This window comes from Sardina pilchardus, chromosome 5 (genome assembly GCF_963854185.1).
Source record: "Sardina pilchardus chromosome 5, fSarPil1.1, whole genome shotgun sequence".
In the NCBI taxonomy this organism is placed as follows: domain Eukaryota; kingdom Metazoa; phylum Chordata; class Actinopteri; order Clupeiformes; family Clupeidae; genus Sardina; species Sardina pilchardus.
In genome coordinates, this window is record NC_084998.1 from 12,152,455 (window position 1) to 12,168,086 (window position 15,632).

Sequence of the window (15,632 nt, forward strand, 5' to 3'; positions counted from 1 at the left end):
TTAAAGCAATAGCATAACATTTATGCTGCAGAGCAACAAGCTACAGCTACAGCAATAGAATAACATTTAAGACACACACACACACACACACACACACACACACACACACACACACACACACACACACACACAGAGACACACACACACACACACACACACACACACACACACACACACACACACACACACACACACAGCAGCAGCAGCTGTCTGAGGTAGCAAATGATATATGGCATGCCATAAATGTGCAGTACCTGATGTCAGAATTGTCTGATTTACCACGTAGTATTATAGGTGGAAAGTCGAAAGGTTTGTTTGAATAATATGGACTTTGTAGTAGCTTCAAGGAAAGTTCTGGTTCTTTCATATTTTCGCCACAAATTCCATTCATGAAAATTCAATTCACACTGACAAGATGGTATGTATCATTTGTACTCGTATGATCATTTGACAATTCTTTAGTATAATTCCAGGCGTTGTTGTTTTAGTGTTCTTAGCCACTTGACTTAAATTTTTAGTTTGGACATTGGACAGACATGCATACATATGCAGAGTACAAGAGTGTGCATGCTAGTAAGCACTCACTCTGGCATTGACACAAGCACACATAAGCCTACTTAGATACTGTAGCTGAACGTTCGTTTTGTTAACTTACCTGTGAAAGCTGGCATACAATTCACACCTCCTCTTCATATTGTTATTTTCCTCCACCAAATGTATCAGTGTCATGCCCAAATGGAGAGCAAATTCCAACCTGCTCTGGGTAAACACAACTGGCGCGCCCTTTAAGCGCTAATTCCTTAATTATGGAGGGTGGTTGAATGGTTTTTGCAGCAAAGCGTTCTTTACTCAGTTATTCTTGCACTTTTTGCAGTTGCCAAATTCTACAGTAGAATGCGGAAGGATAGTCTAGAGTACTGTATGTCTTTACCTTTCAGCTGCTGCAAGATAAGAGTATGAATTGTACTGTAACATAATGCATATGTTGACATAATTATGTAAGATATAGCCTACAGTATAATCTAATCCAAAGTTTGTGTTACTGTAATATTATGTGATTTTTTTTATTATTCTTATTCTTATTATGTATCCACAAAATTCATAGCTACTTCTTTTATCTAGCTAAAATATTTGAAAAATAAATTCCTTGTTACTATTTTCTGTTGATGTCTGTAATTGCTGCGCATTGGGACAGGGCATGGGCATCTTGAGTAGTGTTTACACACCGATCAAATGATACCAGTGCAGGAGTTAAGAACTACGTACTGTGTGCCTACGTGACGACTAACTCTGGAACCTAGCCGGCCTCCATCATGCTCGGCTCTGGGGAGCCAAAAGGAACATCACACTCGTCACCTGTCCTGCGTTTGTGTTTTGTTTTTGTTTTTTTGGTTGTTTTTGAGGTTTGTATGTGATGACATTGCAACCAGCTGCAGGCTTCCAGCTTTCCATATTACCATCAGCCAAGCTGTCATGATTAACATTAAGGTATAATAGCCGCGTCATATGCAGCGTTCATGAACAGACATGCTCTTGAAATGATCACATGTGCTAAGCATCCCCATATACAGCCAATCCTCAGGTCAGACGGGCTATTTGCATGCAATGCTCAGTTTTGAGACGTGCCGGTTCCATTCTAGACAGAAGAACTAATGCCATTTTGCTCATCTAGCTGGAGGGATTAGGCAGGTTTTAACTGGATCCCAAAATTCTCTCCGCGCACTCGGACAGTCTTCAGGGAGAGAGTGGTAGTGGTGGTAGAGACATGGAAAAGTGGAGAAGGGGGGGGGGGGGGCATGACAGCATGTAGACATTTCTTGCACACTCTACCAACTGCAAAGTGGTGATGAGAGCATGAAAGAAAAGAGTAAAGACAGAGAGAGACAGTGAGAGAGAGAGACAGCGAGAGAGAGACAGCGAGAGAGAGAGAGAGAGAGAGAGAGAGTTTAATTCTTTAGACGTGACTGTGAATACTTGTCATGCACTTCTGCCACTGTTGCAGAAGTGCATGACAGCACATGGCCATGAAGGGGCAAAACCCTCGTCCGACAGGTGACTGGATCCCGATCCAGCACTGAGTGAACACACACACACACACACACACACACACACACACACACATATACTGTGGTAAAAAGGTCTGTTGGGCAACAATAAGGGCACTCCTCCTTCACTGCTAATCGCCTGTGATTGTGTGATGGATCTCCACTGTTAACGATCTAGGCCAAGAGCATGATAATTATGTTTAATGTAAGCTGGCCAACGCCCTTTTTTATTCTTCTAGTGTTCAGTTGATGTTTTTTTTCTTCTCGGCTACTCTTTTATTTGCCAGAGCTTTGTGTGCTTGAGACCATTCCAAGCCTGTTTTTCCATCTTCCTTTTTTCACTATCACTTGTTCAAACTTGTAATACTTTACAATGCCCAGGGGAGAGAATCTGTTGGGTGGACCTGATTTGATGTGATCACACTAGAGGAAGATGGAAAATTCCCTTGCAAGAGTATCAACTTTTAAACTGGCAACATTTAACATATTTAAAATATTTCACTCATTTTGTCTAGAGAAATCAATTCAAGTGAGTGCCATCATATATTATCAGATAACTACATTTTTTACAGGTAACACATTTAACACTGTCTGTGAACGTAGCTTACAAAGGAATTTGTTAAGAAATCAATGAGCTGGTGCCATCAGTCAGCGATCCCATTGTCTTCCATAAACATAGGTCCAACATAGAGCTAACTTTAAATCAAACTTTTTTCTCTCTCTCTGTTCTGTCCATACAGTTTCAGCATGCAGGCTTGTGAACCTAAGACATTCGTACCAATGATTAACTCCATTTCATTATTCAATGTAAAAAACAATCAATAGCTCAATTTGAATGCCTTACCAATGACCTTCAAGAAGCCTGAGGGGAAGGCTCTTTGTTTTTGAGGAGAAAAGAAAAGTTCTTTGTTTTTGGTAGAAGTGGACATTGGACCCCACGTTGGTCCAATACAAATTTATTACCATCTCTACATCACCTAATTACCTTTCATTACTGTTCTGCCGAAACTGCTAACCTACTTTGTTTTGTCTGGTAGTCCTGTTAATAAGAAACACACAATGACCCCAATAAGGGAAACTCACTGCAGTTCTGTGGGAATTCTGAATTATATAGTTTGACAGCAATTATGTCATGGTTATGGTTATATGATACAGTAGACGATTTTGTCCAAAGTGACTTACAAATAAAAACAATAAAATAGTCAAAAATGAACAGTGAACAGTTATCAACGCAATATCAATGATCAATGTCCTAATGAAAATGAACAAATACCATAATATACAAACCATAACTAAGTTAATGAAGTGCATACGGAACAGATATGTTTTTAGGCCCCTCTTGAAAGACCCCAAACTATCACAGGAACGGAGAGCACTGGGCAACTCATTCCACCAACGAGGAGCCAATGATGCGTAACCAGGATATATTTATATTTAAGAACAAATCAACGTATCATTGAAATCTGTTTTATTTTCCAGAGTTGTGGAAGTCAAAAAGAACATTGTCAAAATTGTTCACAAAACTGATTTCTTCTGCACAACACTACATCAATGTCAGTTCAATGGATAGATACAATTCAAACCCATTTACAGTTAGCCTAATGAAATCCCTTTTGTTCATAATAATAATAATAATAATAATAACAATAACAATAATAATAAAAAACATTTAACAGTTAGAAAAAAATGTATGTACAATGCTCAAACACTAACATAACATATATATTTATATATTTACATGTTTTTTTTCTCAGATTTCCTTCTGCCATTGAAAGAAATCATCACACACAAACACACATCCATGCATGCACACACACGCGAGAACTTTAAAAAGGAAGTGCTAAGTGTTTGTATCTTCTTGGACCGAGGGGCCCAGTAGTTGATTCAAATTCTGGAGTCCAGAGTGAAGAACTGACTTCTGTTGCCCTCTGTATGGGACCTATGGTCTTGATTAATATAGGATTAATGGATGTTTCTCTGATGAGGTTGTCTATTGAAAAGATTGTATGTGTATGTGTGTTCCTCTGGTATCCACTTTGTGTTCAAATACAATACATATAAATACCACTGATGCATCGATAAACACTCAAATCACTGTACATGTTTGCCACTCATTCCTTAAATTATGGAGGGGAAAATAACATTGCTCTCAAAAAATTGAAAAAAATAAATAACTCTCACTTGCTTCTGTGTATAACTTGAAAGCTTATTTTCTTTTCCTTTTCAAGGCCAATTTCTGAATACCAATGCATAAATAAATCTTCAAAAGAAAATGCCTGGTTCTTCATTTTCCAATTATTTGGCACTGAAATCAATGTCGAAGCTTATACACACATCATCATTGTAAATTTATACATGAATTTGTTCATGTTACTTTGAATCGTGCGCGAGTCTTGGTGAATTTCAACACAAACGTCTATGAATGGCCCTCTATCAGCGACTGGCATCTGCTCGCATCATAAAAAAGGCCTTGCAAAACTGCCCTCAATAAAGAGCTTTGTCTCCATAGTTACTGATATGTCCATAACACCAACACAACTCCTTAACTCCTACACGTCTCAGGAAACAAGAGAGGCGGCGGGGGGACACAGGAGAGGTTCACTCACACTGACTCTGGGGAGAGTCTGGGCCACATCATGTGGGCCTAAACTGACTCAAAATCTAGCTGCTACTCATGAAAGGTCCACCATATCCTTCCACCCCTGTCCAACCATGGGTATATTTCATGCCGAGGCCTCCACTAGTCTTTGACTATACCTTTGTCCAGTAAAGTCGTTCAAAGTTGTGAGAAAACAATCCTACAAAACTGCATGGAATTTTGTCATACTGTGGATAATCGTGTATGTCCGAAAAATAAGCTCAAGTATGTATCAGTACATTCATTTCCAATTCCGAAAGCATAAAAAATAAAACAAAAATGATATACACACAGACATATATACAAGAAAATACAGATGCACACAAATGCTATAATATAGGCATTCAAAAATGTTCAAACTCTCAAAACTGTTTTGTGTTGATCTATACCGCACAGGTGTGAACGGGCAGGTGTGAACTTTGTATGGTTGTGTTTGATCTTTACTGGGCCAGTCAATTTGTTTCATGCAATGTCTCAGAAAAAAAAAAAAAAAAAAAAAACGTACGTGGTACAGTAGGTGAATTTGAAAAGGGAAAAAGGACAAAAAACAAAACAAACATCAACACCACGAAGAAGACGATTCAGTTCTGGTGGCGCTTCATGTGCAGCGCCAGGTGGTCTGACCGTGAGAAGCAGCGGCTGCACGCTACGCACTTGAATGGCTTGGCTCCCGTGTGCTTGCGGTAGTGTCTCGTCAACTCGTCCGAGCGCGCGAACCGCCAATCACAGCCCTCCCAGCTGCACCGATACGGCTTCTCTCCTGTTCCGGACAAACAAATAAATACAAAAAAAAGAAGACAAAAAAAGTCCATGAATAGGCAGATCATATCTAAATTATCTGTAACTTGGCTAGATGGCTCGCTGGATTTTTTTTGCAGTATCACCTCCTAGGAGGGCCAGTCAGACACCTGAAAGAGTTAACCAGTACAACCAAAAAAAGGTCAACTACTAAGATCTGGCTTTTGTGAAGGTGAGGCTTAACATCTCTGTCTGTTCAACACGAAGGCACCATTCATTTTCTGGATGACAATGTCATTCCTTCAAAGCCATGGCAACAGACACAAACAAAAGATTACAAAAGCCTCTTGGCTTGACGTGAATACATTAATAATACCAGGTGTGCAAAGTCCAGTTTATACACGAATACACAGAGAGCAGGCTTGAAAGGAGGTGGAGAGAATGAGAGTGAGCACTTTTTTAACGTGACATTTTTAAATGGCAGTTTGCGGAGCAGTTTGGCAAGTACATGCCTGTGGTTTCTAAAGCCATTTTGGCAGACTTGTGTAAGCACTGGAGCTATTTCCATTGAGTATCGTGAAAGCGCTGATAAGATCTGACATTGTGATGGTGGCTGCGTCGCCGTCGTTTCGCGAAGTTATGGTCGTAACGTGCAATGGCACCACGTGGGGGGACAACTGCTTCAGGATATCAAAGGGGAGGTTTGCATGAGGCATCTTCAGATTAGTACTCTTGCAGTGAAACGCAAAAAGTAAACATAAAAGCACGATCGCAGATATCAAGGTGTTTACACGTATGGTGTACAAACATTTGATGTGAGGAGGAAAAGGTCACTGATTTTGATGTTAGAATTCTTGCTGTGTTCACACCCATGTTGACACAAACCCATACGCCAATTCGGTGCCATGTTGCGTGTGTGTGTGTGTGTGTGTGTGTGTGTGTGTGTGTGTGTGTGTATGTATAGCTAGCGTATGAAGGGGGATGGATTAGGTGATTAGTTAACGATACACCGTATGTTCTTATGATGTAATCGCTGAGTATATAGGTTCCCATTGCTTTGATTATGATGCTTGGAAACACACTGTAGGAACTCAAACATAGGGCTCTTGGCCTTTGTCATCTGGATAAGAGCCCTGTTAACTCCTTGCCTTTTAACCCACAATAGAGACTATTCTTTCTCAGGGCGTGGTGGGCAAACACTGGCAGCCGCTTTTGTGTATGACATCAGCCCGCGCATTTATTTGTCCTAATCAATCTCAAATATTTATGTTCATCCGAAACAGCTCAATTGGTCCCTGTTTGTTTTCCATTACCCAAAGCACTGAACTCCACATGACATGGCACAATGATGAAGAAACACAGCCAGAACACCACATGTATGGCAGATTTTTTTAAAGGCTTTCTGCTCATTCATCAAGCAAATAAGACACCATCAGTGCTACACGCCTATGGGACATCGTCAAGATTCATTCTAATTCTATCAAGACAGCTCTTTCAAAAATGTTGGTGGTAGATTTGACCAAAATAGCTGCATATTAGCACTTCAACAAACAAAAATTCAACAAATACACTGTCAACTACAATAAATTTACTTTAAATAAAAAAATATCTCATACTAGTGTTACTTTCAAAATAAAAATGTAAACACTTAAATGTGTACAGCCCTACAATGCCCAGGAAATACACTGCAAGTGCCTGTGTCAAACTGTTTGCGATGTTAACAAAAGAACTCATTTGTTATCATAATTTGCTAACTGAAATGAAAGGGGTTTTTACAAAAGCTGAACTTGAGAATAGAACCGGGCCTCCCTTTATCCAACCAAAGACACCGTATGTGTTATCAACTAGGAAAGAACATACGCCTACCATGGCATGTGTTGTTAAAGGTGAAATATGTTAGCCACATTCTGTATTACAAAACAACCGTAAACAACCACAAAACTAAGAACCACACCATATAAGAAAAATGCTAAATCATCTTTAGTTTTACACTAAAGGACTACAGATGCAAGATTATGGATGTAGACTACTGGTTACACTTTGGAAGCTAACATGTTACTCTGTATCCAATGGTGTCGTTATAATGTAACAAGTATTATGTGTATAAAGTGTCTGAAGTGAATATAAAGTGAAAGACTGAGGTGACTGAGCACAACAGGGGTTTTAGATGACTGCTGTGTGCAGTGTTTTAGAAGCACCTGATATTATGCCACAGCAACACGGGCAGGTGTATTTGAGTTTGCTGTGGTACTTATAAAGCTTGTCCACTCCTGAGGTCAAAAGCATTCCCCTTTCCGCCATCTCTTATCTCTGCATTAGCAAACAGCTTTAAAAGATAGAGCTGAATTCACGAGCTGAAAATCTTTTTTTGTCCAAGGCTTGCAGTGAATTATGGGCCTATAGTGACTTGGGCAATTAAAAATATCCCAAACACTTCAGGCTATGAAATACACATTTGAGGTCTAGGACTGTTCAAACAGCTCAGAGCATCGGGATGTTTAGCCAGGTGGCCAGTGAGCAACGGTTAGTTCTTTATCACGGCAGAATTTTACTACACACACACACACACACACACACACACACACACACAGAGCTTCTCTCTCTGTCATATACACACACGCACGCCACATATACAGACATTCCGAGAAGATATGATGCTGAGCAATAGTTATAATGTGGCCAGGAGGTAGAAATGCCAAACAAATTATAAATGAATCATTGACGCGAATGGCACCAACTTAAGTCTCCCAACCTTGGCCGTTCAACTTTATGACCATCCTTAACCATTTTCAACACCAAAGCAGGGTAAACAGGCCCCTCTTTCAGGGGAGCCCATAAAGCTTGCAAAAGACCATCCTCTGCTGCCTTATCAGAGACTCGTGTTTGCTCAAGGAGGACCTGGAGATGTTGATCAGGGCAATACTGTAGCACTCCACACACACACATAAATGCTAATACCTCCACTCCAGAACAAGGTTCAGCTAAAGTCTATTGGTCAGGGACAGCTTATGGAGTCCCTCCATCAATCAATCAAACAACAAACAACTATAATGTTCAAGGCCACAGAGGAGGCCATGAAGAAGGCCTCCGAGGTTAAGGAACAGAGCTAGGGTTTGTGCCAGTCATTACTATAGTAGATAAAGAAACACTGGGGGAAAAGGCCAGATGAAGGAACATCCCCCAGGGCAGTGGAAATGATATTACTTGTCCATTATAATGACATAACTGAATGAAGGACTCGGCAGAGACATCCTCCCCTAAGTCAATGGGGAAGCCCTATTTATCATGAGCCAGGATATATGGGTCGACTTTAAGTGAGGTACAACTGCATCTCAACGCTCTCTCATGAAGATGATGCATCATATCTAACATCTCCTCAAACCCTTAAAAAAGGGGATTCGACATAGACACGTTACGCAATAAAATATCCAATGAACTACATGTAATACATTTACGTACGTACACTGTGTCTGTTTAAGGACTTAGAGACCAATTTCGGACCGACCTGAAACAGGTTAAGAGGTGTGGTGCTGACTGTCTCAAACCTCATGGCATTTAAAGTGACACACATGGGAGCTTCTGGACACTGGTGTGTTTGCCCCTGTCCACTATTAGATGAAGACTAGGTCTACCTGCTTTCAGAGACTTGCTTCTCTGGCCAAAAGGCACAATAGGTAGAACAATAAGAGGTAGAGATTGCTTTGCAATGTGATCGGACAGTGCAAACACGAGTATGTGAAAATGAGATCTCTCTCTCTCTCTCTCTCTTTCTCATCCTTTTCTGTGTATTTGAGTGTTTTTTGGATGATCGGGTATCGTTTTACACACAGCTGTGGTCACCGAAACCACCAGGTCTTTGATAATACATTCTTATACCCATTCTCCCCTTCCCTCTGTCTCACTTCCTTTTAATAACTTACTTTCTGAGCCTCTTTCTCCCTCACTCTTTCAATGGCTCTAATCCACACACTCTGTCTTCCACTCTCTCTCTCTCTCTCTCTCTCTCTTTGTCTCTAAGCTATCTTCTCTTCCATGCTTTTATTTCTTCTCTACTTTCCATTTTCTTTTTCTTAAACAGACTCTCTCTCTCTCTCTCTCTCTCTCTCTCTCTCTCTCTCTCTCTAAGCGCCCTTCCTCCCCCTGCTAGGGTAGACAAAAGGAAAAGCAGGAGGAACAGGTTTAACCTCTCTATCTAACTCCCTTTCTCTCTCTCCCTTTCTCTCTTTCTCTCTCCCCCTTTTTCTCTCTTTCTCTCTTTCTCTCTCTCTCTCTCTGGGCCTGTGTGGGCACGCTGATGCGCTGTGCATTGTGACAATGAAAGGAAAGGGCCGCACTCATCTCCCGCTGTCCCTCCCTCACTCCATTCCTGTCTTTCGGCTCTCGGCCACTAATGGCGTACCGTGTTACACCTCCGTTTATAGACTCAAAGGCCAGAGAAAAGGCAGCCATGTTTTAAAAAGCCGTTACGAGGCTTCAACACGCTTACAACCAAACATTAAGTGTGTTGGGGGTATAATTGAAGTCACTATTTATCAAATACAGCTATAGCTTGTTATGGGAGCCAGATTTGATCTTACCTGTGTGTGTTCTTTGATGTGCTTTTAGGTGTGAGCTCTTTGTGTAAACTTTGGAGCATCCTGCGGGGCAAAGGAAGGAGACAGACTCTATGAATGACCTGATCATGACACAGCAAAAACAAACGTGGAGAGATGCACGTGTCTCATCATTACTCAAAAGGACATTTCTCATTTCCTGTCAAATAATTTGAAGCTTCATTTTGAAGGATTATGTAACCTCAGGGCACTTAATGCGACGTATACTGTCATGGTTTCACACAAATGACGAATCAAACTGATCAGAGTGACTCACCAGGAAAGTCGCAGTGGTGGATTCGCCTCTTCTCCAGTTCCGGATTGTTCCGTCGGTTGTAGCGGGGTCCTGTGAGCACCCCTTGCCCGTGGGTCATGAGCACCGAGTGGGGGGTCATGTGATTGACCTTTAACCCCACCCTGGGCTGGTAGGGCGGGGGCTGATTGGGGCCGATCAGCTCGGCCTGGTTCTCCGGGCTGCCCGGCTGCGAGTTGGGTGGCGAGGGTGGCAGGCTGTGCGGCTGCTGGCTGTGCGCCAGGAAGAACTGCTCGGGCATCACGAAATCCCCGACGATGCCGCCGCCGCCGCCGCCGCCGCCTCCCGGCCCGGCCATCAGCGCCACGCTGTTGAGGTTGAGCATGGTGCGCCCGTTACCGCTGCCCCCGGCGCCCGGCTGCCCGTGCGACAGCGTCATGGTGAGGTCGGTCCCGCTGATGGGCATCTGGTAGACCTGCGGCTGCTGCGGCCCGATGGGCAGCTCGTCCGTCACCGAGGCGGCGGCGACGGCGGCGACGCTCGCCATGGTCGTGCTGCTGACGGCGGCGGCCATGTTGCCGGGCTTGATGAAGAGGTTGCTGACGGCGGCGTGCTGCGGCGTGCTGAACACCGACGTGAAGTCGGGCAGCGGCTGGACGACGCTGCAGGGCACTTCGGTGCCCGGCTCGGCCTTGATGTGCTGGTGGTGGACGACGGGCTTGCCCGGCGGGCGGTAGAGGCCCGTGCGCAGCTGGGCGTTGGGCAGGATGAGGTTGATGTTGAGGCTGTAGGGCGCCGGCTTGTCCTCGGAGAAGTACTCGTCCACCACGGAGGCGCTCTCCCGCCGGTACTTCTTGTCGGGCAGGACGCTGGGGGGCAGCGGGGCGGAGCCTGTCTGGAGGAGGTACTTGTCCATCTCAATGCGGGTCTACAGAGAAAGGTGGACAGTTGGGTCACTCAAAGGGTTCAGGTCACACCGTTTAGCTTAGGACCATAACACACACAATAAAGTGGCAACAAATAAAATATGAATGGTAACAGTTTACGCACAAGTATGACGGCATATGCAGCGCAAAAGGTGGGAAAAAATCTGCCATTTAGTGACATGAAGTGTTCACGAATTCATGAATACTCACTGATACTGTTGTACACGCACCTGATGTCTACATACTATCAGTTCAGTTACAGCAGGCAAAGGAGTTTCATAATTCTGCATACTATCAACTGAAGTATACTCTTACTGAAAGTGCCCATATAATAGATTGTGTAGAGAAGCGTAGAGAACACACTTAGTGTGCTTGTTGTCACCCTTCACTTGTAAGCTGTCAGATAGCGCGCCCATAGAGCTGCATTGGGTGTGGGAAGGTAGTGCCTCTGTATAAACATACTCCCTATGGGTGGGTCAGTCCCAGAGGGATACGAAAATGAAGGAAGAAAAAAACCAAAACAAAGACACGAGACAAAAGATCTGCACCCAAACACAGAAACGCAAACAGAAACCGGAGAGGGAAAACAAATGTGCTTTTGTGGGAAGACACTAAAAAATGCTGAATGGCTGAAACGAACTGCGGTCCACGTCTAAACATATACGCTTGAGAATGGCATGTTCCTTTTCTTTTATGTGTTACATAATCTCCACCAAAAGATTTTTATCTTTGCATCTCATCCGGGATTCAGTTAAACATAACCATTCAGTTTCACTTCTCATTTGCAGTTATGCTCAAGTGGAAAACAACCAGAACCAGAGTTCTCAGCTGTGTCCCAGGTGAAACCGTTTCTCGAAAAAAAAAAAAAAACGATAAGGTTCCCACATGGAGGAGAAGAAGGAAAACATCTTTGGTTTTGTGAAAAAGTGTCTACGCATCAAATGTTTTCACTGTGCAATCTTGCTCTTGGCCACTGCTCTGCAATCACAATGAGCAAATAATCAGAGGACTTGTGGGCTCAATGAAAGCACGTCAACTGCCAACAATGGTTCAGCTCAACGGTAGATGGGACAACAGAAAGGCATGTTAGCAACATCTCTCTCTCTCTCTCTCCTCTCCAACCACTGGAAGTGCCAGCTATGTCAACAAAGGGCAACCTGTGCTGACAAGTACCAATCAACTTCACTGTTTTTCTTTATAGCCGCCAATTGATGGTTACTGAAATGCAAAGGCCTGATTGTCCTCTTGGGTCTTTCAACACTCAATCTGTCTGTCTCAATATGTGAGATATGAGTGAAACATGTGTGTATGTGTTTGTGTGAGTGCATGCCTGTGTGTGTGTGTGTGTGTGTGTGTGTGTGTGTGTGTCTGTGTGTGTGTGTGTCTGTGTGAGTGCCTGTGTGTGTGTTTCTGTGTGTGTGTGTGTGTGTGTGTGTGTGTGTGTGTGTGTGTGTGTGTGTGTGTGTGTGTGTTTGCCGTGCTGACAGCACTATATTTCCACTGATGATAACCAGTGCTCATCATCACTTGTGGCCCATCGGCTGCAGATGAGTGCTGGCTCTTGTCTTGTGCATGCCAGTGTCTCACCAGGGCCGGGCCACCTGAGAACCAGCTGAAAGGTGAGCCCAGCTGTTTTGCTCTATTTTCACCCCGGCTAAGCCAGCATATGAAAAGGGCCTGGTCATCTGCCTCCATCCGCACACAGTGGGCCTTGTGTGGTCAAAGGAACTGGCAGAGGATGCAATTGGCAGAGCAAAATCACCATTGACACACACACACACACACACACACACACACACACACACACACATCCCAGCTGTGCCCATGAAAGCACCTCTCTATCGGTATATTTGTGTGTGAATGTGTGTGTGTCTGTGTTGTGTATTTGAACCCTGGCCCAAGACCCAGTGAAGTTAATGATTGGAGAAATTTACAACAGCTTTAACAAGGGATTGCCAGACAAGATAACAGTAGACTAAGAATTATGGGGAGTGAGTCCTCATTGTCATGTTCAGAAACTGAGAGGCAAAATTTGAGTTGACTTCTATACACTCATTAACTCGCTATGAGTCACTTACTTTAAATTGCTCTTTTATTTACTTTTTTGTCAGGGGCATACCAACATAATTCAGGAATCTAAACCAGAAACGCTTCGGAAATAATCCAGAAGAATACAGGACATGCCCATTCCGTGACTATGTGGACACCCACTGGCCCCGAGAGGCTGTACAGTACTACTCATGTCCTAATTGCAAAAGAAGAGCCAGTGTGTCTCCATGTTAATGATGTTTTATGGCCATAAGGAATGCGGAGTGATAGGGATTTGCTTACAATTCTCTGCAAAGAAGCGCCCTGATAGGCAACAGGTTAGCTTGGGCCATAAGATCAACAAAGTATCCTGGCTTCATTTATGACTTCATGGAAAAAGGGAGATAAACGTTGTTTTTGCTCCTGAGGACAGTGACTTGCAGTTGACAGTGGCCATCTTGGCACCACGGACGAGACCATGTGATAAACACAAGCAGCCAAAGGCCTATGAAAAATAGCCACTATAGCAGGAAAATAAATTGCATTTGTGAATGAAGGGAGAATTGATCAAGCCTATTCAGTTGACCAGACTAGACAGATTGATTCTGCTGCATTGAACAATCTACTGTGACTCCACCAAAGACAATCTCAACCAAAGTGCACTCTTCACTTACCTAGGCTACAGCAATGATGCATCTTCATAAAACTGCATCTCTATATGCAAAATCTCTACATATCAAGTTAGAAATTATTCTGATTGATATATCAGACTATTTCAAATAATAATAATAATAATACAAAAAAACTACACCAAGAGGGTGACAAAGCAAGTTCACCTAGTCTATTGAACATATATTCTACATCATATCGACCACGTGTCATTTATCTGTATCTGTATGTGTAATCTGTATATACATGTAGAACTGTGCAATATATGGCCTAATACGACATGCATTTAAAGATGTAAGAGTAACTTTGAGTAAAGCTACATGCAAACTTTTAAGCAAATTAGTTCATCTTAAGAATTGTCATTTTAGTAGCACGCCTTATATAGTTCATGTAAATTGTAACTAATACCCTCTTGGAGTCACCATTGCTACTGGTTAACTAATCTAAGTGGTCTTAATTTAGGCCTTTGCCGCTGACTCCCCCAGGGCGCAATTCAGGCGCCATAATCTTTGCGCTGTTCTAACAGGTTTAACGGCATACTGTTGTGAAAGCATTGGCTGACAATGTGAATTGCCTGAAGACCGTTTATGAGTTACTGCCATCGACCAAATCTATTGAGAAGCTTCAATGATGTGCACATTTAGACGAAACTCTAAACTAGACAGAAAATGTAATTTATAGCCTATACGCGTCAGTTTTCATAAAGCCCAATAGGACTACCGGCCCATTCTGTGTGAAATACTGCGAGCGTATGCGGTATAGACTACATTTGTGATAAAGTTAAGTTGTGTCTCATCATGCTCGACTGTCTCCTGTAGCCTATGTTTGGGAAATACATGCTAATCTAGAAAACATTGGCCTAATGTTGCACAAAAAGTGGTTCAACACAGTAGCCTATTACATGGCAATAGTAGCCTATTTAAAAAGCTACTATTATTAGGCCTATATCATTATTAATATTATTATTATTATTGTTATTAGCCTACCTATATTATAATTATTTTGTATTGCCTATATTGCAGAACGAGTTAATATATTGCTCCATTATAGCTATGTGTGATTGATAGAACGATATTCTTCTCATTCTAGCCAAAATAATCCCAAATTCATATATGCTGATTATGGGTTGGACCTACAAAACGGCCTTTCAATATTTTGAGCGCAGCTACAACGTCAAATTGCCGAAAACCCACGCATACCTGGGCCATTTCCACCGAGCTTACAGTGACTCTCACCCCAGGTTTGACTTCCTCAAACACGGACGAATCCTCAGCTGCCTCTCCGTTTCCAGACATCCTCACTGGTTTCAGTTGAGTGAAGACAGCCCTTTCTTCTGTGTTTGGGGCATTTGCAGCCAGTCCTATACTCGCCATTTATGAGGACACAGGTAACTGCAAGTTTACTCCTTGTCAATGTTAGAAAACGTGAACCACCTTTCTCCGAATTTGGTCACCTATACGTCCGACTTGGGTGCACCTCACTCACAGTTCTGTCAATCTGTGTGCTTTACCTGTGAGAAGTATTATGGTGAGGGACACGAATGAGTGATTGACCTGTGAGCCAATCAAAGCAAGGAACTCAACTCCCACCCAATTACCTGTCAGGTAGGTGGACCTCACCTGTTCAAGTGGAAAAAAGAGAAATCCACGTGTGCTTTCTACTTGCCGTTTTGGGTTACCTGAAACTACATTTAATCATTTAGTCACGTTTAAGATTTGTTGCTAACATGCTATTCATAGGAAT

At 42.7% G+C, this 15,632-nt stretch overlaps 1 protein-coding gene across 2 annotated transcripts; it reads right to left on the reverse strand.

Annotated features, from left to right (window-relative positions):
- Window positions 1-3,496: 3,496 nt before the first annotated feature.
- klf5l (Kruppel like factor 5 like) lies at window positions 3,497-15,370 on the reverse strand. 2 transcript variants are annotated; one of them, XM_062536496.1, is made up of 4 exons: window positions 15,125-15,370; window positions 10,291-11,194; window positions 9,999-10,058; window positions 3,497-5,443 (listed from the first exon to the last, which is right to left on the reverse strand). In XM_062536496.1, the coding sequence occupies exons 1-4, from the start codon at window positions 15,260-15,262 to the stop codon at window positions 5,265-5,267; spliced, it is 1,281 nt and encodes a 426-aa protein (XP_062392480.1). In that variant the 5' UTR covers window positions 15,263-15,370; the 3' UTR covers window positions 3,497-5,264. The 2 variants fall into 2 exon arrangements, with proteins under 2 accessions (XP_062392480.1, XP_062392479.1); XM_062536495.1 differs by having other exon boundaries at window positions 15,089-15,370.
- Window positions 15,371-15,632: the final 262 nt, after the last annotated feature.